The 27,987-nt window shown below is 46.9% G+C and overlaps 1 protein-coding gene across 2 annotated transcripts in view; it reads left to right on the top strand.

Annotated features, from left to right (window-relative positions):
- Positions 1-755: 755 nt before the first annotated feature.
- LOC124802984 (ubiquitin-conjugating enzyme E2 C) overlaps positions 756-27,987 on the top strand; it is a 38,973-nt gene continuing 11,741 nt past the window's right edge. Inside the window, exons 1-3 of one of the 2 annotated variants that reach the window (XM_047264085.1) lie at positions 756-984; positions 1,110-1,137; positions 22,684-22,770. In XM_047264085.1, the coding sequence (XP_047120041.1) occupies positions 881-984; positions 1,110-1,137; positions 22,684-22,770 (219 nt within the window). In that variant the 5' untranslated portion in view covers positions 756-880. The remainder of the gene's footprint in view (positions 985-1,109; positions 1,138-22,683; positions 22,771-27,987) is intronic. The other variant, XM_047264084.1, reaches the window with a different exon arrangement.

Genomic DNA, 27,987 nt, shown 5'->3' with positions numbered 1-27,987 from the left:
TGAAAAACGTACGCATTTCGAAAAATACGTCATATATCTGCAGTGACTAGTAAGAGATCTCTGAAGTGCGTGTCAGTTCCACCAAATTACCACAAAGCATAAAAAAAGAAATGTTTAACGTTAATTTCCTGAACAGGTCCTTGCCGTGGAGATATAATTGCTTCATAAGTTTCCATAGAATTTTACTAATTGTGCTTGCTGATATTACAGAACTAAATTTCGAGCATTAGAATGACCTGTCTGTCGCCAGAAACATCTGTAAGATGTGCCTATCTCTTGCCGAATGCGACTGTCTCCCTCATTAACGTGTTTTGCTTCCCTATTTTAGCTCGTATCAACACTAATAATAATCTCGCACTCATTTCCTCTTTCTCGTTGTTTTCTGTTGCTTGCAAGATAGAACTAATATAATTGCAGTACAGGCTTTCTTTTGGGTCTTCGACATCTTAACCATGTAAACTAGTGTCATTGTTTTTGATAGTGTGAGGTCGCTTCCATATATTGAAGGTTTGACAAACTAGTATTGTCAATAAGTATTGAGCTTGTGCAGGCCGCTTTACTTTTTGTCAGATTTTATAAACCTGTTTTGGACCCACAGTTGAATTATGTTATTCTTAAGTTACTTGTACTTGGCATTTTTTGGCCACCTACTAACTGCCTTTAGAATGTTCAAGCCAAACAGCATTTTTCATCTGTATCTCGCTGTTTGTGTTGCCGAACCTCCTTGGTGCCGCCGTTGTGATTGTTTGTTCTTCCTCAGATAAACTTTGCATTATGAACACAGTGAGCGCTCTGTTCCAGATATCTTATTGGCTGTGAGTAGTTTTAAAAACTGTGGTGCCACATTTATATTGGTTTTGAAAGCAACGTACGTTAAGGGATGGCACAAGAGACCAATCGTCTTGTAGATGACAGTAGGACACTTGCGAAAGCAAATGAAGAATCGCAAACAATCTCAAGAGATAATCATGCAGTTAGTAAGAGGTAATGTATTTCTGTTTATTTTGTTGGTGTTGTGGATAATATTTTAATGCAGGAACTTGCTTATTTCTAACTCAGTTCATAGATCAACCTGAAAACTTATGATATGATGCTTCTCTCTTTTTCAGGCTACAGAAAGAATTAATGTCTCTAATGGTGAGTATAGGTCAGATGCCTAGTAAATTTTGTTGTCAGTTCCATCTTTTTGTGAGTAGTTTTGTGTCCCGGATCTCACTGATAAAATTTCAAAGAAATTGGAGCTGCGGATAATTGCTTCAAACTGCTATCGTGGTATGACCATGAAGTATTGTTTTACCGATTTGCTATTTAACTTGGTGTCTGTTGAACTATAGCTAGTAGCAAATGGAATTAGATAATACGAGGATTGGAACTCCAATAGTGGCAACTATTTATTTACAGTTAGTCCAAAATAGAGACGTGTTTCAAAGTTTTACAGACCTTCAAAGTAGTCACCAGCATTGTGTATAAACCGTTGCCAGCGATGTGAAAGTCGTAGGATGCTCTTAGCAGTGCCAGTTGTGTTGAAAGCTCGAGCGGCGCGGACGAATTTGTAGCAGTTCTGAAGCGAATGCCTTGAAGTGTTTCCTTCAGTTTAGAAGTAGAGTTGAAGTCACGAAGGCTTAAGTCAGGGGAGTGCAGTATGTGGTATAGCACTTAGCTGCCCCGTCAGTCAAACAAATAAATAATAGCTTGCACTGTACGTGCTAAATGATGGCCAGGTCCTGCTGCAGAAAGTGTCATCACTTCTGCCTCGAAGCTGGTCGTGGGTTGTGTTCCAAAAATGAACAGCACAGAGATGGAAGTGATGACACTTTCGGCAGGGCCTGACCATCATTTTGCAGGAGAATGCTGAAGCACGTACAGTGCAAGCTGTTACTGATGGGGCTAAGTGCTAGACCACCTACTGCACTCCCCTACTTAAGCCCTCATGAGTTCAATTTGATTTCTAAACTGAAGGAAACACTTCACAGCATTTGCTTCAGAACTGCTACAAATTCGTTGCTCAATTGTCAACACAACTGGCACTGCTAAGAGTATCCTACGACTTCCACATCACTGGCAACGGGTTATACACAATGCTGGTGGCTACTTTGAAGGTCAGTAAAACTTTGAAATACGTATCTATTTTGTACGAGCTGTAAATAAATAGTTGCCACTATTAAAGTTCCAACCCTTGTATATATTGAGCCCATTGTACTTGTATTTCATTAGCATCTGTTTGACAAAGCTGCTGATAAAGGATTTGTCATGAAAGTTTAAAACAAATTCAAGGTTTACATAAAGTCACTGCTCACAATTCTATACTTACAGCAGCATTCAAAAGTGCTGATGTAATTTTACCAAGTTATGCGCATTAACATGCATAAACACTGGGCAGTCACTGGTAAAGTGAAACTGGGACAGTCAAGAAATTTGCTAGATTCTTAGTCATAGCTGTCTGTGTGCTACTCTATGAAATTTGTTACTTGCTTCATTAGTTACAAACATTACTGTTCAATGCTTGTCATCAGAAAGCATGTGTATTTGTTACTTAAAAGTTTAGTAGTGGACCCCTTGCTTTTTTTTATAATTTTTGTGAGATACGTGTATATAATTCACACCAAAATACTTCTCCAAGAAGTAACCATTATATATAGGTGTTTTGAATTTACAGTATAATGAATTTACATTATAATTTACATTATAATGAAAAGTGAGTTGAACATGGCTACACTGCATTTCAGTATGTTAAAAACATTTATTTTGTATTTATATTTGTTGGCCTCACCCCTTCATTCCAATCTTCCAACCTAAATTGGACACTGGGCTATGTGACAGATTAGTCTCCTGGTTGGCAAGGGTTGGGGGTGGTGTTCACTGTAGCAATTTTGTTGACTTAAATGATTGTAGAGTCATGATCTTAGGGTGGGCGACAAGTCTGTGTGCCCCTAGTATTGAATGCTAATTGATTTGTTTTGTTTTAGAACTAGTACTTACTTTTAAGTGTCAAATATATTGGTATGTTCCCCACTGTGCTGTAAACACATTTCTATACATCTCCATGTTCTTGGCATATTTTTGAGCATGTTTGGTTTCATAGTGTGAAATGTTTGCCCTGATAGCTGAGTGGACAACGTTACGGATTGCCGTCCTACGGTCCCGGGTTCAATTCCCGGCTGGGTCGGGGATTTTCTCCGCTCAGGGGCTGGGTGTTGTGTTGTCTTCATCATTTCATCCCCATGGGGCGCGCAGGTGCCCAATGTGGCGTCGAATGTAATGAGACCTGCACCAAGGCGGCTGGATCTGCCCCATAAGGGGCCTCCCGGCCAATGACGCCAAGTGCTCATTTCCATTTCCATAGTGTGAAATGCATCCTGAATAGTATTGTGCTGGTCTTGTAGCATGACTACTTGAAGATAACATATGCAGGTGTTACTGGTGAACCACGACCTATCCAACATTCTAGAAAGTGTTCATTTAGGAACTCGTGCACTGCAAGAGCATAGTGAGGAGGCTCTCTCTTGCTGCAACTGTATGATTTTTGTGAGGCCCTTTGCATCAAGCTGAGGTATGAATCATGTTTGTTACGTAGGTAAATAACTTGTGCCGTTCAGTCCCTACAAAAAAGTATGGGCGAAGCAAATATTGTGATGTCATTGCTGCCCATATCGTTACATGAGGTGGGCTCCTTTCTAAGTTGACTGTGTGAGGAGTAGTCTCTTTGGCCCAGGCAACATTATTTCTAGCAGTTGTGGTACGTGACTAGCTACTATGGGGCTCCAGCCTTTGCACCATTACTTCCACTATCCATTTCCCCCTCTGCCTCTCGGTTGGTTTTCATGGTGCTGACCCAGCTTGGATCTGATTTATGACTGGACCCCAAGTTTCCACTTCCAGCATATTCTAAAACTTTTCATTAAACAAACACATGGTCCCTGTTGTTGGATTTGACGTACCATCAATTTTCAAAATTCTCCAGAAGTGTGGATTGTGCAAGGAGGTCATCCAGGGCAGTGTATGCTCCACCTTTGTGCCTTTCCATCTGTGCACCATTCCCTTTAATATGGTAATACAGCCAAAACACAACACAGTAGTCAAGTACCTCCACCACAGTAGCCCCCAGGCCACGCAGGGATCACACTGTTGGTGCTGGAGCTGAAAACTCTGTGTATGCCATGGGGCATGTGCCTGTAATGACTGGGGTACAGGGAGTCTGAGCAACAGATTATGGCCTGGTGGCCTTTGCTGAGGCTGGGTGGTGCCCATGGGGAGAGGTCCCATTGAGAGTGAATGGCTCCCCGGCAGATGAGCCGCAGAGGAAGCGAATGAAGTTATCTCCTGCTGGTGGCCATACAGTTCCAGCAGTCTCCATGAAAGGACATTCCTCTTTCAATGCAGAGAGAGATGACCCTAAAATGTTTCCTTCCCTCACTATGCTGTGGGAGGAATGTAAGGCTTAGTGGCAAGCAGAGCAATGCTTCATTTGTTTGAGAATTGATGCTGATTCCCTCTTGCCATAAAGCAGTTATTTTTTGTTGAGAACTTGGAATGTAAGGTTGGGCAAGTGGCAGCCACCTGTAAAATGAAAAGTGGGTCAGTTTTGATCAAAATGGCAGCCCCTGCCCAGTCACGGCTGTTGCTCGCTTGCAACAAGATGAGTGACATACTAGCAACTGTCACTCCCCATAAGTCTAAATTTGGTTCAGGGCATCATTTTCCACAGAGACCTGGACTTACAATCAGATGATGAGCTACGCGCCACCTTGGAGCAATTCAGTGTACACTTCATCTGTCAAGTATATAGGCGGGCCAAATGACAATAGGGTTGCTACATGTGCCTTAATCTTGGCCTTTGAGGGTGATTCATTGTTTGAAAACTTCAGGATAATGGTATACCGATGTGCTGTGAAACTGTATGCTCCCTCTCCCTGCCCCAGTGCGGTGATGCAAGTGTCTGAAATTCAGATACATGTCTTCGCATTGCAGTGCTAGCCCCATATGTTGAGATTGTGGACGAGCGCTACATGTGAATGCTCCTTGTGCCCCTGCCCCCATCTGCGTCAACTGTTGAAAGCACCATTCTCCCTGCTCATCATATTGCACTGTTTTCCAGAGAGAGAATAAAATACTCTCTGGGAAAACTCGCCCACTGAAGAGGGAAAGAAGTACGATCTTTTGCACCTAGCATGTCCAACAATGTCACACGCAACAACATCGCCCTCTTTGGGGACGGTACTCCTGCCTATAGTGGGTCCTCAGGGCTGCTCACCCGTGCCTGCCCCCTCTGATGGTTGGGGGCTCCCCTCTTGCTGCTTCTCTCACACATACTTTGGGATAAGTGGCTTCCTGTGCAGCAGGGACATTGGTCCCCACCTCCCAGCCGGAGACAAATCATCTTCCTCAGGCTTATTCGGGACACTGCGTTCCAACATTTCCACCGGTCGACATCCGGACACTAGCCAGTGGCTGAAGGAACAACAGACTGCTGGCTGCAGAGCTTCGCGATCAACCTCTGTACCTGCAACTGATTCAGAGAAGCCCTCGAAATCATCAAAACCCACTAAGGAGAGTTAAGACAAGAGAATGTATGCAAGAATGACATTCCGGTGCCCCCATGTCACCAGGTCCTGCCTGTTCCACTCCTGTGGCTGAGGTGGAGAATCTGGCAGCCCCTGAGGCCCCAGTTCGCAACATACAACGGAACTCTTTGCCTATGTATGTTGATGCCATAACCCTTAACCAGTAGTAGCAGGTGACCCTAAGGCATAACCTTCTCCCTTTGTTCGTTCAAGGCCTCGAAGTACATCGACGACATTATTCTCAAGAGGAATTGTAGCAGTATTTTCCACCACCTGGCTGAGCTATTCATCTTTTAAACATTTGTCCTACCTTCTGCATTGCCCTTCAGGAGACCTGGTTTCCAGCAATGCAGACCTTGGCCTTTCGTGGATACCGTGGATATTATAAGAATAATGCTACTTATGACAAGGTGTCGGGTGGAGTTGGCACTTACATTCTGGACAATCTGTATAGCAAGTTTGTAGGCTGTGGCTGTTGGTGTAAGGACATTTCAGGATATTACCATCTTCAACATTTACCTCCCTCCCCAATGGCGAAGTCTCAGAATATACTGTTTGCATTGGTTTCTCAGCTCCCTCCACCTCTCCTACTCTTGGGTGATTTCAATGCCCATAACCCTTTGTGGTGTGGAACTATGATCACTGACTGTCATAAAAGTCCTTGAACATTTACTGGCACAATTTGGCATTCTTCCCTTGAATACTAGTACACCCTAACACTTCAGTGTGGCACACACAACTTTTTGGCCATTGATCTTTCCATTTGCAGCTCCTATCTTCTCCCATCCTACCAATGGAGGGTCCATGGTGACCTGTATGTTGGTGACCACGTGCTGATCTTCCTGTCCCTCCGCTGGGTGCCTGGCCGGATGGGCTCTCCACAGTGCTGACTGGGGTGCTTTCACTTCTGTTGTCGACCTTGTCTCCCTGCTGTTTGGAGATACTGACGAGACAGTCCCGAATACAACTACTGCCACAACTACCATGATCTAGTGGTCCCCTGTTCCTCAGACCCACCACGACGGAAGACAGTACCTTGGTGGTCATCGGAAATTGGAGGCTGTTCGAGGTTGTAGGGCGGGCTCTCCAACGCCCGGGTCCCCCACTTAATAAAAAAGATGGAAGTGAGAATGTTGGGAACACAGTGTTCTTCCCCTTATTAGGTTTGGGCTAAGATCAGACATCTCTTTGGGTACCAGATGCCTGCAGGCGTATCTGGTATTACTTAGGATTGCACTGTCTATGCTGGCGAAGATGCTGTCATTGAATGTTTTGCTCTGCACTATGCTAAAGTCTCAGAGCCTGCAAATTATCAACATGCCTTTCATGTTGTAAAATAGCTGGAGGAGCAAAAGAAAATATTTTTCACTACATGCTACCTGGAGCCATATAATACTCCCTTCATTGAGTGGGAATTTGTCAGAGTCCTAGCCCACTGCCGTGATGCAGCACCAGAGCTGGACGGCATGATAAAGCACCTACTGGTGAATGGTAAGTGCATTTCCTTGCCATTTTTAACTGCACCTACATTGAGGGCGAGTTCCCATTGCAGTAGTGAAAAAGCATCATTGTCCCAGCATTGAAACTGTGTAAGCACCCTCTAGAGAATTGCCCAATAAGAGTCACCAATGTTCTCTTAAAGTTGCTTCATCACATCGTGACAATACTGTGTTTGCCCCTTGAGTCATGGGGTGTTGTCTCATGGTGGTTTCGCCAAGGCGGCTACCCTACTGATAAATCTGGTTTACTTGGATTCTGCCATCCGAACATGTTTTGCCTGACATACCCACATTATAGCTGTCTTCTTTGACCTGCAAAAGACTTAAGACCTCACATCCTTGCTACCTTGCAAGAGTGGAGTCTTTGGAGTCTGCTTCAGATTTTCATCCAGAACTTCCTGCCACACTCTGTTCTGGTTTTTGGGTTGGTGCTTTCCACAGTACCCTCCATACCCAAGAGATTTGAGTCCTGCAGGGCTCTGTATTGAGTGCCCCTCCCTTTCTAGTAGCTGTCAATGGTCTAGCAGCAGCTGTGAGGTCCTCGGTATCACCTCCCTTGTATGCTGACAACTTTCGCCTCTACTGTTGCTCCTCTGGTGTGGGTGTCACTGAATGTAGATTATAAGGCACCATACGAAAGGTGCAGGCATAGGCTTTAGATTTTCCACCGCGAAGACGTGTCATTCACTTCTGTTGACATCGTACCATTTACCCCCAACCAGAACTTTACCTTGATGACCCACTAACTATTCAATGTGGTGGTCGTAGATCATGTCACACTTCGCTGCCTGAGTAACACCAGCTGGGGTGTAGATTGCACTACTCTTCTGCAGCTTTACAAAGCACTGATAAGTCCCCTTATAAGTCCAGCATATGGTTTGGTATCTCCCTCAGCATTGTGGATACTGGGTCTGATAAATCACTGTGGCATTCAACTTGCGACAGGAGCCTTTTGAACTAATCCTATGAACAGCTTACTTGTAGAGGCTAGATTCCCTCCATTGCGGATCAGGTGCCGATGACTGCTTGTCAATTATGTTAACCACATTTGCAGGTCCCTTAAGCATCCGAACTACCATCTCCACTTTTCTAAACACAGTAATCCATCTCCCGTAACAGGAGCCCAGATCAGGGATTATGATCAAAATTGGCTTCCTGAACATCAGCTGTTTACTATCCACTCCCCAATTTCTGCCCCCCCCCCCCTGCGGGTCCGGTGGTGAGGTGAGAATAGAACTGAGGTATTCCTGCTTGTTGTAAGAGGCAACTAAAAGGAGTTTCACATGTTTCGACCTTTGTGATGGTCCCTTGTAGGGTTTGACCTCCATTCTTCAAAATCTTCGCGAAGAGCGAGCCAATTGGGGAAGGGTGCCTTACATGGTGCATCGTGTCTGTTGTGCATTGAGATCTTTTGCCCACTTTCTCGTCATCACATTTTAGTCCTGCTCATTCCCCATCTCTTGGGTAAGGAACCTTCCTGGGTGAGTTTTCCACCAAGCACTATGCAGTGTCGCTTTCTGGGTCGACAATGACCATGGACTTCTTTGCACCTGATATCCAGCACGGTAGCCAGTCCGTTGTGATGGGGCCGCCATGTACCCTGTTGGTTGTAGCCCCCTGACCACACTGGGATTGCTCTGCTGATGCCTGCACTGTTAACTCCCTACGTGTGTCAAGGGATAGATGCCCATCCCGTTGGGGCATCGGGACTCCCAGCAATGGCCATCTTGCCAGGTGGCTGGGTGGCACCTATGAGGAGGGCCCATGGTTGGAATGGGTGGCATCAGGACAGATGACACGTGATGAAGCATAGTCCATCTCTTGCCAGTGGTGAAACACCAGCAGTCTCTAAGCGATCACTAGCTCAATTAAACGCCCAGAAGTATGACCCCAAATCGTTCCCCTGCCTAGCCACACCTTGGGAGGAATGTCAGGCTAAGGGATGGCAGCTGATCTTATTTGCTCTGGTACCTTGTATGTTCGAGAGCTGGTAGGGAATCTTTCTTGATGATGAAGCCTCAGTTTTTTGTCGAGCATTTAGAGGACAAGTTTGGGGAGGTGGAAGGCTTGTCCTAAATGAGATCTGGGTCAGTCTTGATCAAAACGGCATCCTCTGTCCAGTTACGGACATTACTCGCTTGTGACAAGCTGGGGGATGTTTCTGTAACCATCACGCCCCATAAGAGCTTAAATATGGTCCAGGGTATCATATTTCACAGGGACCTTCTTTTGCAGTCTGACGATGAGCTGCGTGCCAGTTTAGAGCAGCGAAGTGTACATTTAGTTCGGCGTGTCCACCGGAGTCAGAGGGATAATCAGGTTGCCTCTGGTGCCTTCATCTTGGCCTTTGAGGGTGACACATTGCCTAAGAAGGTCAAGGTGATGGTCTACCGGTGTGATGTAAAGCCCTATATCCCTCTCCCAATGCGGTGCTTTAAGTGCTGGAAGTTCGGTCGTATGTCTTCCTGCTGTACTTCCAGCGTCACATGCCGAGATTGTGGATGCCCATCACATCCCAACCCCGCCTCCCATCTGTGTCAACTGTGGAGAGCACCATTCACCTTGCTCGCCTGACTGCAGGGTTCTCCAGAAAGAAAGGAAAATCGTGGAGTAAAAGACCATGGACAGACTGACCTACACTGAGGCTAAGAGAAAATTTGAATGCCTGCATCCTGTACTTATGACATTGTCTTTGCTGCCACTACAACAGTTCTGGCACAATCAGCTCCGCCAACCCCAGTCACCTCTCAGAGCTGGAAGACTACATCTGCCCCCCTGATGTTGGGGGGGGCACGTCCCTCCATGTTGCTCCCACACCACCTACTTCGGGAGCAACACCCCCCCCCCTCCCCTCCCCCAACCATTGGGAGTCCATCCCCACTTCTAAGCCAAGGAAGCATGTCTTCTTCAGCTTCTCTCAGTAGGAAGGCCCCCCTTGAGTCACTCCCTTCCCAGGTTTTGGCTAGTGGGAAAAATGACACCTAAGAGTGGCTGAAGAGCTCAAAAGCAGCTGGTCATAGGGATTCACGTTACTCCTCATTCCTGGAGACTGAGCCAGTGAAGTCCTCCCAGCCAAGGAAACCCAAGGAGCAGTGAGAGAAATAAAAGACCCATAATACCAAGGAGTTGAATGGAATGGACAGTGTCTTGAAAGGAGGATATAAGATGAACATCAACAAAAGCAAAACAAGGATAATGGAATGTAGTCTAATTAAGTCGGCTGATGCTGAGGGAATTAGATTAGGAAATGAGGCGCTTAAAGTAGTAAAGGAGTTTTGCTATTTGGGGAGCAAAATAACTGATGATGGTCGAAGTAGAGAGGATATAAAATGTAGGCTGGCAATGGCAAGGAAAGCGTTTCTGAAGAAGAGAAATTTGTTAACATCCAGTATTGATTTAAGTGTCAGGAAGTCATTTCTGAAAGTATTCGTATGGAGTGTAGCCATGTATGGAAGTGAAACATGGACGATAAATAGTTTGGACAAGAAGAGAATAGAAGCTTTCGAAATGTGGTGCTACAGAAGAATGCTGAAGATTAGATGGGTAGATCACATAACTAATGAGGAAGTATTGAATAGGATTGGGGAGAAGAGAAGTTTGTGGCACAACTTGACCAGAAGAAGGGATCGGTTGGTAGGACATGTTCTGAGGCATCAAGGGATCGCAAATTTAGTATTGGAGGGCAGCGTGGAGGGTAAAAATCGTAGAGGGAGACCAAGAGATGAATACACTAAGCAGATTCAGAAGGATGTAGGTTGCAGTAGGTACTGGGAGATGAAAAAGCTTGCACAGGATAGAGTAGCATGGAGAGCTGCATCAAACCAGTCTCAGGACTGAAGACCACAACAACAACAATACCAAGGAAACTGCGGTGGCACCCACACCACTGCTATTTACAATCTCTGCGTCTGAGGATGGGGTGGAGATTCTGGCATCCACTGAGGACCTATATCTCGCCACACCCTCAGACACAATGGATATAGACTGCTCAAGCAAAAAGTCGGTGGCAGCAGATGAACCTGAGGCGTAAACTACCTCGTTGAATGTTTCGTGCCTTCCCAGTCTCACTAGGTCATTCTCCGGTGGAATTGCGGCGGTTTTTTCCACTGCCTGACTGAGCTACGACAACTGTTAAGCTTTACACCTGTTATCTGCATTGCCCCCCCAGGAAACCTGGTTCCCAGCAGTGATTTCCCCTGCCCTCCTCCGTGGGTAAAAGGGATATTACAGGAATCATAGCGACTATAATTGAGTGTCAGGTGGAGTTTGCATTTATGTCCTAAACTGAGTCTGTAGTGACACTGTGCCCCTTCAAACCCCTCTTGAAGCTGTGCTGTCAGGATAAGGACACACAGGAAATAATTGTCAGCAATGTACACTCCTGGAAATGGAAAAAAGAACACATTGACACCGGTGTGTCAGACCCACCATACTTGCTCCGGACACCGCGAGAGGGCTGTACAAGCAATGATCACACGCAAGGCACAGCGGACACACCAGGAACCGCGGTGTTGGCCGTCGAATGGCGCTAGCTGCGCAGCATTTGTGCACCGCCGCCGTCAGTGTCAGCCAGTTTGCCGTGGCATACGGAGCTCCATCGCAGTCTTTAACACTGGTAGCATGCCGCGACAGCGTGGACGTGAATCGTATGTGCAGTTGACGGACTTTGAGCGAGGGCGTATAGTGGGCATGCGGGAGGCCAGGTGGACGTACCGCCGAATTGCTCAACACGTGGGGCGTGATGTCTCCACAGTACATCGATGTTGTCGCCAGTGGTCGGCGGAAGTTGCACGTGCCCGTCGACCTGGGACCGGACCGCAGCGACGCACGGATGGACGCCAAGACCGTAGGATCCTACGCAGTGCCGTAGGGGACCGCACCGCCACTTCCCAGCAAATTAGGGACACTGTTGCTCCTGGGGTATCGGCGAGGACCATTCGCAACCGTCTCCATGAAGCTGGGCTACGGTCCCGCACACCGTTAGGCCGTCTTCCGCTCACGCCCCAACATCGTGCAGCCCGCCTCCAGTGGTGTCGCGACAGGCGTGAATGGAGGGACAAATGGAGACGTGTCGTCTTCAGCGATGAGAGTCGCTTCTGCCTTGGTGCCAATGATGGTCGTATGCGTGTTTGGCGCCGTGCAGGTGAGCGCCACAATCAGGACTGCATACGACTGAGGCACACAGGGCCAACACCCGGCATCATGGTGTGGGGAGCGATCTCCTACACTGGCCGTACACCACTGGTGATCGTCGAGGGGACACTGAATATTGCACGATACATCCAAACCGTCATCGAACCCATCGTTCTACCATTCCTAGACCGGCAAGGGAACTTGCTGTTCCAACAGGACAATGCACGTCCGCCTGTATCCCGTGCCACCCAACGTGCTCTAGAAGGTGTAAGTCAACTACCCTGGCCAGCAAGATCTCTGGATCTGTCCCCCATTGAGCATGTTTGGGACTGGATGAAGCGTCGTCTCACGCGGTCTGCACGTCCAGCACGAACGCTGGTCCAACTGAGGCGCCAGGTGGAAATGGCATGGCAAGCCGTTCCACAGGACTACATCCAGCATCTCTACGATCGTCTCCATGGGAGAATAGCAGCCTGCATTGCTGCGAAAGGTGGATACACACTGTACTAGTGCCGACATTGTGCATGCTCTGTTGCCTGTGTCTTTGTGCCTGTGGTTCTGTCAGTGTGATCATGTGATGTATCTGACCCCAGGAATGTGTCAATAAAGTTTCCCCTTCCTGGGACAATGAATTCACGGTGTTCTTATTTCAATTTCCAGGAGTGTATATCTTCCTCGAGATGCTGCAGTACCCCTGAATGTATTAGCTGCACTGATTGATCAACTCCGTAAACTCTTCTTACTTCTGGAAGATTTTAATGCCCATAACCCCTTGTGGGGTGGTACCATGCTTACTGGCCGAGGCAGAGATGTCAAAACTTTAATGGCGCAATTCGACTTCTGCCTCTTAAATACTGGGGCCGCCACACATTTCAGTGTGGCTCATGGTAGTTACTCGGCCATTGATTTATCACTTTGCAGCCCAGGGCGTCTCCCATCTATCCACTGGAGAGCACATGACTACCTGTGTGGTAATGATCGCTTCCTCATCTTGCTGTCACTGCCCCCGTGTGAAGCCCACAGCTGCCTGCCCAGATGGGCTTTAAACAAGGTGGACTGGGGAGCTTTCACATCTGCTGCCACCGTTGAACCTCCCCCACATGGTAACGTCGATGTGATGGTTAAGCAGGAGACTAGCACAATTGTTTTTGTGGCAGAAAAAGCGATCCCTCGCTCTGTAGGGTGCCCTGGCTTAAGTCGGTCCCTTAGTGGTTGCCAGAAGCTGCTGAAGCAATTAAGAAGTGTCAGCGAGCTCTACTGCGGCACCCTTTCCTGCAGCAGCTCATAGCCTTTAAACGGCTCCGGGCTCGTGTTCACCAACTTATCAAATGACAGAAGCAGGAGTGTTGGTCGAGATATGTCTGAAGCAGGAGTGTTGGTCGAGATATGTCTCTACCCTTGTGTGCTATGTCACCTTCCCAAGTCTGGGCAAAGGTCAAACGTATTTTTGGGTACCATATCCCAACAGGTGTTCCCAGTGTTACCATAAATGGTGTGTTCTCTACCGACGCAAACGTGATTGCCAAGCACTTTGCTTGAGCTTCTGTGTCGGAGAATTACCCCCAGCCTTCCGCCCACTGAAACGGTCGCTGGAAGGGAAAGTCCTCTCATTCACTACATGCCACAATGAATCCTGTAACACCCCATTTACAAAGTGGGAGCTCCTCAGTGCCCTTGCACATTGCCCCAACACAGCTCCTGGGGCTGATTGGATCCACAGCCAGATGATTAAACATCTCTCATTTGACTACAAGTGACATATCCTCGTAGTCTTCAACTGGATCTTGTTGTGATGGCATCTTTCTATCCCAGTGGTGGGAGAGCACCATTATTTCGGTGCTCAAACCCGGAAAAAAACCGCTGGATGTGGATAGCTATTGGCTCATCAGCCTCACCAATGTTCTTTGTAAGCTGCTGGAACGTATGGTGTGTCGGCGGTTGGGTTGGGTTGGGTCGGGTCGGGTCGGGTACTGGAGTCACGTGGCCTACTGGCTCCATGTCAGGGCGGCTTCTGCTAGGGTCGCTCTACCACTGATAATTTTGTGTCCCTCGAGTCTGCCATTGGAACATCCTTTTCCAGATGCCAACACCTGGCTGCCGTCTTTTTTTGACTTACGAAAAGCGTATGACACGACCTGGCGACATCATATCCTTGCCACATTGTGAGTGGGGTCTCCAGGGCCTGCTCCAGATTTTTATCCAAAACTTCCTGTCGCTCCCTGCTTTCCGTGTCAAAGTTGGTGCCGTCCATACTTCCATAGATATCCAGAAGAATGGAGTCCCACAGGGCTCTTTGAGTGTCTCTCTATTTTTAGTGGTCTTTAACGGTCTAGCAGCAGCTGTCAGGCCCTCCATCTTACCTTCTCTGTATTCAGAAGAGTTATGCATTTCGTACGGCTGCTCCAGTACTGGTGTTGCTGAGTGTCACCTACAGGGAGCAGGCGCAGTCATGGGCTCTATCCCATGGCTTCCAGTTTTCCGCCATGAAGACGTGTCTCGTGCATTTCTGTCAGCATCGTGCCATTCATCTGGAGCCAGCACTTTACCTTAATGATGATCCACTCACAGTAGTGGAGACATATCGATTCTTAGGTCTGGTTTTCGACGCTAGTGCGACTTGGCTTCCTCATCTTTGTCAGCTTAAATGGAAGTGTTGGCAGCACCTCAATGCCTTCCACTGCCTGATTAACACCAACTGGGTTGCAGATCACACCACGCTGCTGCAGCTGTACAGAGCCCTTGTTGAATCCTGCCTTGACTTTGAGTGTGATTTATGGTTTGGCGGCACCCTCAGCATTGCGTTTGCTTGACCCATTCCACCATTGCGGAGTTCAACTAGCGACTGGAGCTTTTAGGACAAGTCCGGTAACCAGCGTACTGGTGGAGGCTGGGGTCCCTCCATTGCAGATCAGATGTGCTTAACTGTTCGCCAGTAGTGTTGCGCACACATTCATAGCTCTCCTGAACATCCTAATTACTGTCTTCTATTCCCAACCATGACGATTCACCTCCTGCATAGGCGGCCCAGATCAGGGCTAACGATTGCAGTTTGCATGCTATCGATACTGTCTGAACTGGAGTCCTTGCCTGTACCACCACTCCTCGAGGTCCATTCACATACACCTCCGTGGTTCAGCTGTAGGCCGAAGCTTTGCCTGGACCTTTTGTGTGGCCCTAAGGACTCCATTAACCCTGCAGCTTTCTGCTGTCACTTCCTCTTGATTCTTGAAGTGTTCTGGGGCTCTGAAGTGGTTTACACCAGTGGCTTGATGGCTGAGGGTAATGTTGGCTATGCCTTTGTTCACAGAGGCCATATTGAACAGTATTCCTTGCCCGATGGCTGCAGTGTATTCACTGCAGAGCTGGTGGCCTTATCTTGTGCACTTCAGTATATCCGTTCATGCCCTGAGGAATCGTTTCTTCTGTGTTCTGACTCCTTAAGTAGCCTACAAGCTATTGACCAGTGCTACCCTCGCCATCCTGGTGGTGTCCATCCAGGAGTCCATCTATGCCCTGGACCGGTCCTGTTGTTGAGTGGCGTTTGTGTGGAACCCAGGACATGTCGGCATCCCAGGCAATGAACTTGCTGACGGGCTGGCCAAACAGGCTATGCGGAAACAACGTCTGCAGATGGGCATTGCTGAACCTGACCTGCATTCTGACTTACCCCGCAGTGTTTTTCGGCTTTGGGAGACGGAATGACATAACAGTACGCACAACAAACTGCGTGTCATTAAGGAGACTGGGACTGATGACCTCAGAAGTTAAGTCCCATAGTGCTCGGAGCCATTAAGGAGACTACGAATGTGTGGAAGTCTTCCATGCGGGCCTCTCACAGGGAATCAGTTGTCCTCTGCCGGCTCTGAATTGACCACACTTGGGTGACCCATGGTTACCTCCTGCTCCGTGACGACCGACCTCAGTGTCGGTACGGCGCCCAGTTGTGACAGTGACCCATATTCTGGTGCACTGTCCCACTTTGATTGCACAGCGAAAAAATCTTGGATTACTGGACTCATTGCCACCCATTTTATCTGACAATGCCTCATTGGCTGATTTAGTTTTGCATTTTATTCGTGAGGGTGGGTTTTATCATTTGATCTAAGTTTCAGCGCATGTCCTTTGTCCCTTTGTGTCCTCCACCGTAGTGCATTTAGGGTTGAGGTTTTAGTGTGTTGCAGAGTGGCTAGCTTTTCCGTTTTATTCTTGTGGTTGGTCAGCCACTGTAATCTGCTTTCTCGTTTTACTCTCTTCTGTTTCTAGTGTGTCTTTGTTTTTTGTTCCTTTTAGTGTTCATTCTTGTGGTTTTTCCTTTCTTTCCATTTTGTGTGGTATGTCTCATCTGTTTTATTCTCACACTTGTGGCATTGTTTTATTAGGAACAAGGGACTGATGACCTCGTAGTTTGGTCCCTTCTACCCTCTTTTTAACCAGCCAACCCAATTTCTGGCCTGAGTGTAGCAGGTGATAGAGTGGACCTTATCAGTATTTCCAACACCTTGGGCTGCGATTTTGTGATTTCGAGCTCAACCCACTGTCACCTTGCTTTCCTGCATTGGAAATGAATGGACGCGGCTTGGACAACAGTTCTCTTCTCAGAACTGAGAGTGCCACAATGCTTCTTTCACTATGAGGGAGCTGGCTCATGCTCTCACATCATCCTGATCCACCACTCCAGGGCTGGACAATGTAAACATTCAGATGTTGCAGCACCTTCGTCTTGCTCTCAAGCACTTTATACATACAATCACATCTGGGCAGAGGACAAGTTTCCCAGATGCTGGCATGACGACACTGTCATACCAATACCTAAGCCTGGTAAGGACAAAAACCTTCCTTCTAGCTACTGCCCCATTTCTCCCACCAGCTGTGTTTGCAAAGTGATGGAACATATGATTCATGCCCGGCTGGTAAGGTGGCTCAAGTCTCGCAATTACTAACCACTGCACAATGTGGATTTTCAGCACGCTGTTCTGCAGTTGACCATCTTGTTACTTTGTCAACCCATGTCATGAATGGTTTGTCGCAGAAATACCAGACTGGCTGTGTTTTTTGATTTGGAAACAGCCTACACCACCTGCTGGAGGACTCCCTACATGTGGAGCTTCCGAGGCCTCATGCTCTGTTCCTTCAAGAATTTTTAAGACAGAGCTTACAAGATAGGTGTGGGTTCTGCTTTGTCAGACGACTTTATCCAGAAAAACGATGTGCCTCAGGCTTACGTCCTGAGCGTCATCCTCTTTTTATTGCCATTAACCCAATTCTTGTCTGTCTCCCGCTGGGCATTTCCAGCTCTGTTTTCATTGACAATTTTGTGATCTATTGCAGTTCTCTATGGACTCCTTGAGCAGAGCCTTCAGTGATGTCTCGATCATCTTTACTCATGGAGCATCAGTGATGGCTTTTGCCTTTTGACTGAAAACACTGTTGTATGAATTACTGGCAGTGCAGGTAGTTTCTTCGAACATGTTTACATTTTGGACCTGATGCTTTTCTGTTCGCTGAAACTACGAAATTCCTAGGGCTCTTGCTCCATAAGAAACTTTCTTGGTACTCCCACGTGTCTTACCTGGCTGCCCGTGCGCTGTACCCTGTTACTGTGTTGAAGAGGTCCTGAGCGGTACTTCCTCGGGAGCAGATCAGATCACCCTCCTCTGTTTGTGCTGATCCCTTGTGTGTTCGAAACTAGATTATGGGTGTTTTGTTTATGCGCCTGCATGCCCATCCATCTTATGCTGTCTCAATAAGATCCACCATCATGGCATCCGTTTGGTCATTGGCGCCTTTTACACTAGCCCAATTGAGTCTTTAAGGAGAGGCTGCCGAACTACCGCTGTCATACTGACGTGATACTCTTCTCAGCAGATATGCATGCAGTTTCCCTGCTGTGCCTGGCCACCATTCTATGCCTCCTTCTTTGATTTTTCTGCCATGCCTGGCCACCATTCTATGCCTCCTTCTTTGATGACTTCTGTGACTGCCAGTATGGGGCACTTCACACTTCTCTGCTACCCCCTGGAGTTCGCTTTCGGTTATTGCTGCAGCAGTTTAACTTCATGCTATGTGCCACTTTCCCGACCTTGGTTTTGTGGCAGCAGCCCATATTCACCTTGGACTTGATTTGCTTCCTAAGGACACTACCGCAGACTCGCTCTGTCATTATAAGTTTCTTGACCTTCGCACAGAACTTTGCGGTAGTACTTTATGTGCACTGATGGCTCTGGGGCTGACCGTGGTGTCATGTGTGACCTCACCATTGGTACCACCGATTTTCAGTATCGTCTTCTGGAACACTGCTCAGTATTTACAGTGGAGCTCTTCACCCTGTATCAAGACACACAGTTTATTCGGCAACATAGGCTTCTCAATTGTGTCATTGTCTCAGACTTTTTGCCCTACAGAGCCTCTTTGAGCTGTACACCATGTATCCATTAGTGCAGTGGGTCCAGGAAAGCTTTCACTTGCTCACTCTTGATGGAGCCACTGTGATGTTTATGTTCGTCTGATGGGATACGAGGCCACTGACACTGCTGCCAAGGCTGCAGTCTTCGTACTTCGGCCCACTTGTTCTCCCGTTCCCTCTAATGATCTGTGTTGCAGCCTGTTGGCAGGTGGTGTCACTTCGGCATCACCACTGGTCTTCCCTTCATGGGAACAAGATCAGGGGAATTAAACCTCTCCTAGCGGCTTGGCCAACCTACTCTTGGCCTTCCCATTTTAGTCATCGCCATTTGTTAAGTGATGATGAGAATGAGAATGAAGTGAGTGGAGATCAACATTTAATGGTTTGCCTTTTCCTGATGGAATGCCCTTCTTTTAACCATGTACATTCTAATTTGTGTGTGCCGTCTGAGTTTCAAGCCATTTTAGCGAATGATGCGCGGTCTATTGACGGCGTTTTACTTTTTATCCCTCATAGCAATATGGTGAAGGACATTTAAGCTTTAGTTCAGGTCCTCCATGTTTCTATGGTGTATAAACATAATTGTTAATTGAATCTTTAATCTTGTATTGTTCATTGTTAATCATGTAAATAATGGATATCATTGGGGTCCAAGAGAGTCCCTGTTTTTAACTGCCTTTCCTTCTGTCAAATGGACTTAGCGTGTAGTCTTAGTGTTCTACGGTTCTGACATGGGGTGCATATAATCGTAGTTGTTTTTGTACCCTAAAACAAAACAAAACTAACTACATGTGATAAAGGAGATCATGACTCAGTGGAGGTCCTCTATGCAGGGCTCACAAGAAACCTACTGTCCTCTGCCAACTCCGCATCGGCCATACTTGGCTGACTCGTGATCATCTCCTCCACAGCAAGGACCCACCCCATGCATTAATCTCACTGACTCGTTACCCCTGGTGTTACATGGTGCCTCACTGGCTGATTTAGTTTATCGTTTTATTTGTGAAGCAGGGTTTCACAGCTCTCTTTAAGGGAGGGCCACTTAATCCTACTGGCCCATTGAGGGTTTGTCAGAACACACTGTTGCTGCCTCTACCCAGACTGGGCTGCAGTTGTCTGGGCTTGTTGGTCCACATGGTTCTCATCTTACCTGCTCTTTCACCCCCCACCCCCCCACCCTGTATGGTCTGTTAAGACTTGTTCAACTTTTGTGTCTTTGTGCTTCTCTTGCCCTGTCTGTGTTGCCAGTCTTTCCAGGGCAATCTCTGAGTGGAGTTCCTCTGGTAAGTGGCAGTTGCTGGAGAATGTCTGTCCCCTCATTGCACTCTTTCAGGTACTGCTCCCAAGATTGGGTACCTTGCCTGCCTTTATTCCTGTCTTCTTTTTGTCCCTTATCTCAGCTTTACTGACCTTGGTAAACCGTGGGGTTTTCTTCCGCTGGGTTTCACACAGTAGGCTATCTCTGACCTACAGTCATGTAGATCTGTGTTCAAGAAAAAAGTGACTGATGGCATAGTAGTTTGGTCCCTTTAACCAGCCAACGAACCACAAGTAGCCCCATGCAAGTGCAGGAGAATGTCTCCTGTAGCATAATACTACTCCCACCAGCCTGCGCCTGTGGTGCACTGTGCGTTTTGAGCCACCGTTCGCCTTGATAATGGCATTTGTGGTGACGACTGTCAACCTAATGTAGCAAAACTGTGATTCACCTGAAAACCTGACACTTTTCCATTGACCAACTGTCAAATCCCGGTGGTCCTGTGTCCTTTGTAGTTGTAATTGGGTCAACATGTGAATACGTTAGGGTGGTCTGCTGCGGAGCTCTATTCTCCTCAATGAATGGCGAGCTCCAAAATACTTGTCTGTGCACCAGCATTGTGCTGTTTTGGCAGAGATGCACATATCACCACCTATATTACTTTACGGAGCAGAAAAGCCTCCTGACACCAAATTCTGTGAAGAGTCATGGATGTCCAACCATTTAGTGCCTAGTGGTAGTTTCACTGTCTTTCTACCTCCTTTTAGATGCTAACGACAGTAGCACATGAAAATTTGACCATCTTTGCCGTTTTTGAGATACTCGTTCACAGGCTTTGTTTAATAATAATCTGTTCTTTGACAAAGTCTCTTATCTCAGTGGATTACCCAATGTGCAGCCAATATCTTTGGTGGGGTGATCCCAAATCTGTCTCAGCTGTGCTTATACATTTTTCATAGAATGCCACTTGCCCACAACGGCACTGGTTGGCATCCAACCTCGTGGTGCGCAGTGCTCATAATATTTTGGCTTATCAGTGTATAATTGTTTCACTGAGTGGCTCCCCTAGCTAAATGCATCTGATAACATTTCAAAGTACAGAAATTGGCACAGAAGTACCACAATTGGATGATTTCAGGATTGCAGAAATACTTACCGTACATAGAAGCCACTGCACTGAGTGGTTCATGCCAGTAATTAAGTAAAAGTGCTCTCGCATATCAATGATGTTTGGACACAGTTAAAGATCATTAGCATTTGTTTGCTTTGGCACCTTAGTGAATCATCAAGCTTCAACAAGAAAGTGCTGAGCTCTTAGTATACGAGAACACTTGCATGATTTCAGTTTTGCCTGTATGTTGAGAACATCTGTAATATGATAGTTTCTGCATCATGCCACAGGAGAAGTACATTAGTCACAGTATTGACAGCAGCTTTTGTGAATGGATTTGCATGGTTCAACAATGTTTTCATTGCCTTGTGGGGCAAATGTCTCAAGTTGTCACTGTTGGCAGAATCAAGAGGAGTTAAATTTGTTTGTTCACTAATGTAACACATTCAAATTAGAATTTAGTTTTTGTTAAATTTTATTATATTTGAACAACTAAATGGTTTTGGTTAATTCTTTTGACAATTAGGTGTCCTCTGTTATAAAATCTAATGATAGATGTAAAGCTGAAACTGGTTACCTGTTAAAAGCAAACTTAAAATGTCAAGACTATGAATTCTGAAGTTTTTATATATTGAGGCCAAAATGAGCTTATTTCTTGTAATATATTTAGTCTAGTATTGCAATGGTTGCACCTCACTGAAGTGAACTTTTGGTACCAATACTTTCAATTAAGAGTGAGGGATTGTTTGAGCTCTGCATTAAATATAGCTCTGTATTGTAATTAAATTCATTGTTCTTTTGAGTGTTGTGACACGTTGATTTCTTGCTTGTAGAGTGCAGTGAAAAAAGAAGAGTTTTAAATGTGTTATAGAGTACTCCACACTGCTCTGTAGGTACAATACAACCTTGTTCAACTTTCAGATTTGGGCTCGGGGTGGTTAGAATGCTAAAAAGGTCAGATGATCAGAGGAGAATAAAATGTCATTTACAGAGCTGAAAATGGTGTAGTCAGAATTAAGAAAATACACATGCATTTTTAATAAATAGGAAGGAAAACAGTTTGCTACCTGAAAATCTACTTAAAAAGTGTAAACTGTTTTTGTTTCAGTTTTTGTAGGTTTATGGCTGCACTTTGCCCACAGTATTTCCGCATCTGTAGCGGTTGATTGTTCCAAATATTTGAAGGTAGTCTCAAATGCCTCCTTTATTGCAGAGTGGCTGATATTTTCATCTTCTGCTATTCCTTCATCTGGCTCCTCTTTCAATTTTTAATGGTTGTCACTCTAGAACCCATTTGAGACTAATGTAGTAACTGACTCACCTTTGTCAAGTCATAACAGAACTCTTTCTGTTTGATTGATTACAAAACAAATTTCCTTTTCTGATTTGTAGCTATTTTTAGTACTTCAGATTCACTTACACCTGTTAATGTGAACTTGGAATAGACTTGCACTGCTGCTTTAATATTAAAAGGGATGAGTAATAAACTTAGGTGGATTGATAACAGACACCAGATGTGATGTTCTTCAGCATGGAGCACACAGTCAGACACGTGGCTGGATAATCCGAGAAGTAGGTTAGTTGGAGGTTGGATAATCAAGGTTCTACTGTAATATATTAAATCAAAGTGTGTTTATATTATTCTGACAGCCTTTTATAATAGTGTTGGGATGTTCATGTTATGATGTCCATCAAATTAAAATTAAAATTTATTACAGATGAGTCCTGATAAAACTGTGTCGGCATTCCCTGATGGTGAAAACTTATTCAAGTGGATTGGGACTATAACAGGTCCTGTGGGAACGGTTTGTATTCATTACTTATTTATATTGCAAACTTGTAGGATAGAGGCTTGCTGATGCTTCAAAGGTTTCATCAGGAGTGTAAAGTTACGTTGTAACTATTTTGATAAGCATAGTAAAACTTTTTAGATTTGATGACTCAGAGTGTAAGTGGTAGACAATAATTCAAGTTTTAGATTGTCCTCAAATAGTCTTACAATTTGCTGTCACTACTTCCTCTGAGGTTTGGAGTCCATCTGTGTAGGGAAATAAATTCAAAGGTTAGAGGATTTTGTGAAGAGAAAGGCATACCATCTCCAATATGGCCATTCATGGCAAAGCACGGTGTTGTTAAAACCAACGCCCAGCATAAATACAGATATATTTTGATAAAAGTGCAGACTCCAAATGAAAATAACTTGCTGCTTCAAACGTGTGGCCATACCTCTTAAAGAATCTTCGTATTATGTGATTGGCCTCACAGTAATAGCACCATCAATTAATTTTTTCCCCCCAGGGGGCTCATGGTCCTTTTGTGAGTACGTGCGTGGTGAGCATGGCCCCCGAGCTATTGCAGCCTTACTTGTTTCCCGGGCCGCATTTCCTTGCCCTTCCCCTCCTTTCCTGTTCTTGCTCCTTCCCCTTTGCCCTCTTCTCCCCCTCTCTTGGTGTCCTTGTTTATGTTGGCCCCACTATCCTACTGGTAATATTGGCTTTGCAGTTTTGTTTTGTTGCGTAAATACCTCATCCTTTCGGCATTCTCTGGCCCCCCTCTGGGGTTTGACCTCCATTACTAAATTTCTCTTCCGTAGTGTGAGCCATTTGGGGAAGAGCAACTTACCTAGTGTCTCCGACGTATGCCCTCCTAGTTCATTCCACCTTTTCTTTCACGTTGTTGTCTGATGCTAGGGTGCATAGCAAGCACGGTAGCCAGCCTGTGTGGTGGGGTTGCTACGTACCCATTTAGTTGAGCCCCCTGAACACACAGGGATCACACTTCTGATACCTGAGCTGTGACCACCTCATGCAAGCCTTGGAGTGGGTGCTCGTCATCCTGGAGCATCGGAACTCCTAGCAATGGCTGCCGTGCCAGACGGCCCTTGCTGTGGCTGGGTGGTGCCCATGAGGAGAGCCCCTGATTGGAGTGGGTGGTATTGGAGCAAACGCTATGCAAATGAAACGCATATGGGTCCAGAACTCTGGCCTTTCTTCTGCGGCCGTCTCTCTGCGTGGAACTGATTCTTCTAGTGCTGCTTCTCCTGCCCCTTCGGCCTTCCCTTCCATGGCTACCCCCTGGGAAGAGGGTCAGGCCCGACGGCTAGGGGTGAAACCTTTCCCCCGCTATCTTGTTTATACCAGAACTGATGGGGATACTTTCACCAATACCAAATCTTTCTTTGTGGAACACATTGACGACATGTTTGGCGAAGTGGACTCCCTGAGCAAGATGCGGTCGGGTTCGTTGCTGATCAAAACTGCTTCAGCTGCCCAGTCTGCGGCCCTTCGTGCCTGTACCCATCTTGGCACAATTCCTGTGTCCATTATCCCCCACCAGTCTCTCAATATGTTTCAAGGTGTGATTTTTCACAGGAACCTCATCCTTCTAACTGATGAGGAACTTTGGGACAATCTCGGACGGCGGGGTGTTAGCTTTGTTCGGCATATTCAGAAGGGTCCTAAGGACAATCGCATTGATACTGGTGCCTTTATCCTGGCCTTTGAAGGGGATACCCTCCCTGAGAAAGTGAAGATTATGGTTTATCGATGTGATGTGAAGTCGAACATACCACCTCCTATGAGGTGTTTTAAGTGCTTACGTTTTGGACATACGTCTTCCGGCTGTTCGCAGGCCCCTGTGTGTGGTGACTGGACGTCCACTCCATGAGGGGAGTCCCTGTGTTCCCCCTCCTGTCTGTGTTACTCGTCATGGCAATCATTCTCCACGTTCACCAGATTGCCCAGTATATGAGAAGGAAAAGAAGATACAGGAGTGTAAGTCCCTTGATCGTTTAACCTACACATAGGCTCATAAGAAGTATGCACGTCTTCACCCTGTGTCCTTGACATCTAGTTATGCTTCAGTTACATCTTCACCCCTTCCTCCCCCTTCCTTACCCCAATCCCAGACCCCTCTCCTCCCCCCTCCCCTGCAGCTCCCACACCTTCTCCTCTGGGCACTGCTCCCCCTCCCCAGCTGGAGAAGTGTCCCACTCCTTCGGCGTCTGCCGGTCAAGGGCACCCCTCCCGGGATGACCGTTCCTGGCACCTTCCAGGCCAAAGGTCTGCTGCCACGCGACAACCGCAAGAACCGCGGTCTGTCGGCCCCCAGGTCACCCGATCTCTTTCTGTTCCCGATCTTGGTGCAGCTGGCTCCTTTATGCCACACAGCCCTCCTTGATCTCAACCAGAAAAGAAGAAGAAACATAAGTCTCGGGACAAAGAGCCTCTGGTGTCAACAGAGGTCCCATCCCCGGCTTCACAACCAGATTCTGACCTGTCATTCATGGATGTCACCCCCTCCTTGTCGGTGACGGGTGGTAACCCGGCGGTATGACTGGCTTTAGCCTGTTCAACCCCCATTTAAACCACCGTTCTGTGGTTATCCAATGAAATTGTAATGGATACTACCGTCACCTTCCGGAATTGAAATCCCTTATTTCTTCTTACTCTGCAGCTTGTGTGGTTCTACAGGAATATCATTTTACTGACGATCACTCACCGACCCTCTGTGGGTTCTATGTTTTCTGTCGAAATCAGGTCAGACCCCTGCGGGCTTCTGGTGGCGTTTGTACGTCGGTCCGTACAGACATTGCTAGCATGTGGATTCCTCTTCAAACTACATTGGAAGCAGCTGCTGTTAGGGTCCACCTGGACTCTGAGGTCACAGTTTGCAATCTTTATCTCCCTCCTGACAGGACTCTTACACCTGCTGCCTTAACTGCCCTTCTTCAGCAACTTCCTCCTCCCTTCCTCCTTCTCGGGGATTTTCCTGCTCATCATCCCTTGTGGGGCAGTGCATTTCCATCTAGACGAGGTCTTCTCTTAGGTCAGTTTATTACAGACCAAGACTTGTGCCTTCTTAATGGCTCCCCTACTCATTTCAGTGCCGGTCATGGTACCTTTTCTGCCATTCATCTTTCTCTTTCTTCTCCCTCTCTTCTCCCTTCATTACACTGGTCGCCATACGACGACCTTTGTGATAGTGACCATTTCCCGTTGATTCTCTCTCTCTCCCTCCCTTCCCGCTCACCGATGGACAGATTACCTCGTTGGTCTTTCCCATGTGCCAATTGGCCTCTATACACTGCACAGGTCGTGTTTTCTCCCCCTTTGTCGGGTTGTATTGATGACATCCTATGTGACGTGTCTGACGCGATTGTTCGCACTGCTAGCCTTGCTGTACTGTACTCATCTGGACTATTTCATAGCCGGTAAGTCCCGTGTTGGAATACGGCCATTGCCATTGCCGTCCGTGATCGCCGTCGAGCTTTGCAACACCTTAAGAGGCACCCATCTGTTGCCAGCCTTATTACCTTTAAGCACCTTCGCGCTAAAGCCCGTTATTTAATCAAACAGAGCAAACGGATATGTTTGGAACAATTTGTTTCTTCCCTCGGCTCTACTGTCCCTATGACACAGGTATGGACTACACTTCGCTCTCTCCAAGGTTGCCATCGGCAGTCCACCCTCCCAGGCCTTCACCTCCCAGATAGCTTTTGTACGGACCTGTTGATTCTTGCGGAAAATCTTGCGACCCATTTTGCAATGGCATCAGCATCAGCCTCCTATCCGGCTGCTTTCCTTCACTGAAAACAGCGGGCCAAAGCTTCCACCTTATGTTTTACCCCATGTCGGTCAGAATCTTACAACGAACATTTTACTGAATGGGAACTTCTTTCCGCACTTTCTTTTTTTTCATGATACGGTCCCTGGCCCAGACTCAATTCATAAGCAACTGCTTCAACATCTCAGTGCTCCACAATGGCAACATCTTCTCCGGGTGTTTAACCGTATCTGGCTCCAGGGTGACTTCCCTTCTCAGTGGAGGGATAGCATTGTCATTCCTGTCCTCAAGCCTGGTAAGAAACCCCTATTTGTTGACATCTATTGACCAATTAGTCTGACCAATGTTGTTTGCAAGTTACTTGAACGGTTGGTAGCCCGTCGGCTCAATTGGGTCCTCGAATCACAGGATCTACTGTCCCCTTACCAGTGTGGCTTCCGAGAGGGACGGTCTCCGATTGATCATTTACTTAGCTTGAAATCCGCAGTATGGCAGGCTTTTTCCCTGCGCTGCCATTTTGTTGCAGTATTTTTTGACCTACGCAAGGCCTATGATATGGCCTGGTGCCATCACATCTTACTTACCCTTCATCAGTGGGGTCTTCGGGGCCCACTCCCGATTTTTATCCGCCAGTTCCTGTTCCATCGTTCATTCAGGGTTCGGGTGGATACTGTTTTTAGTTCTCCATGGACCCAGGAGACAGGCATCCCACAGGGTTCTGTCTTGAGTGTACTTCTTTTCCTCACTGCTATTGATAGACTTATGGCCTCTGTCGGTCCTTTGGTCACCCCTGCCCTGTATGTGGATGATTTCTGCATTTGGGTTAGTTCCTCTTCAATGGCTTCTGCAGAGCGGCAGCTCCGGGAAGCTATACGGTGTGCCTCTGCGTGGACCCTCTCACACGGGTTTCAATTCTCTCCTTTAAAATCGCAGGTGGTCCACTTCTGTCGCCGTACTATGATCCACACTGATCCAGAGCTCTATCTCGATGCACAAAGATTGCCTGTGGTCCCACAGTTTCGTTTCCTGGGTCTTCTTTTCGACAACAAGCCCACTTCAGACTTCTGAAGGTGGGATGTGTCCGTAAACTTGATGTCCTTCGCTTCCTTGCCCACATCTCTTGGGGTGCGGACCACTCCATCCTTCTCCACGTAAAGGGCGTTAGTGCTGTCTCGCTTGGACTGTGATTGTCAAGTTTATGGTTCGGCTGCTGCTGCCGCCACACTGCGCCTCCTGGATCCGGTCCACTGTTGTGGTGTCCATTTGGCCACCAGTGCCTTCTCTACTAGCCCTCTTGATAGTCTTTTGGTTGAAGCTGGGATACCTCCCCCCCCCCTCCCCCCCCCCCACCCTTTCTGTTCGGAGGTCCCCGCTTCTGGTGTCTTACGCACTCGCTGTCTGTTCCTCTCCCACTCATCCTTCCTATTCTATCCTGTTCCAAGACCATGGACATCGCC

Source organism: Schistocerca piceifrons, chromosome 6 (genome assembly GCF_021461385.2).
Source record: "Schistocerca piceifrons isolate TAMUIC-IGC-003096 chromosome 6, iqSchPice1.1, whole genome shotgun sequence".
Lineage (NCBI taxonomy): Eukaryota > Metazoa > Arthropoda > Insecta > Orthoptera > Acrididae > Schistocerca > Schistocerca piceifrons.
Note: the sequence above shows the minus strand (reverse complement) of the source record. Positions and strands in the feature narration are given on the sequence as shown.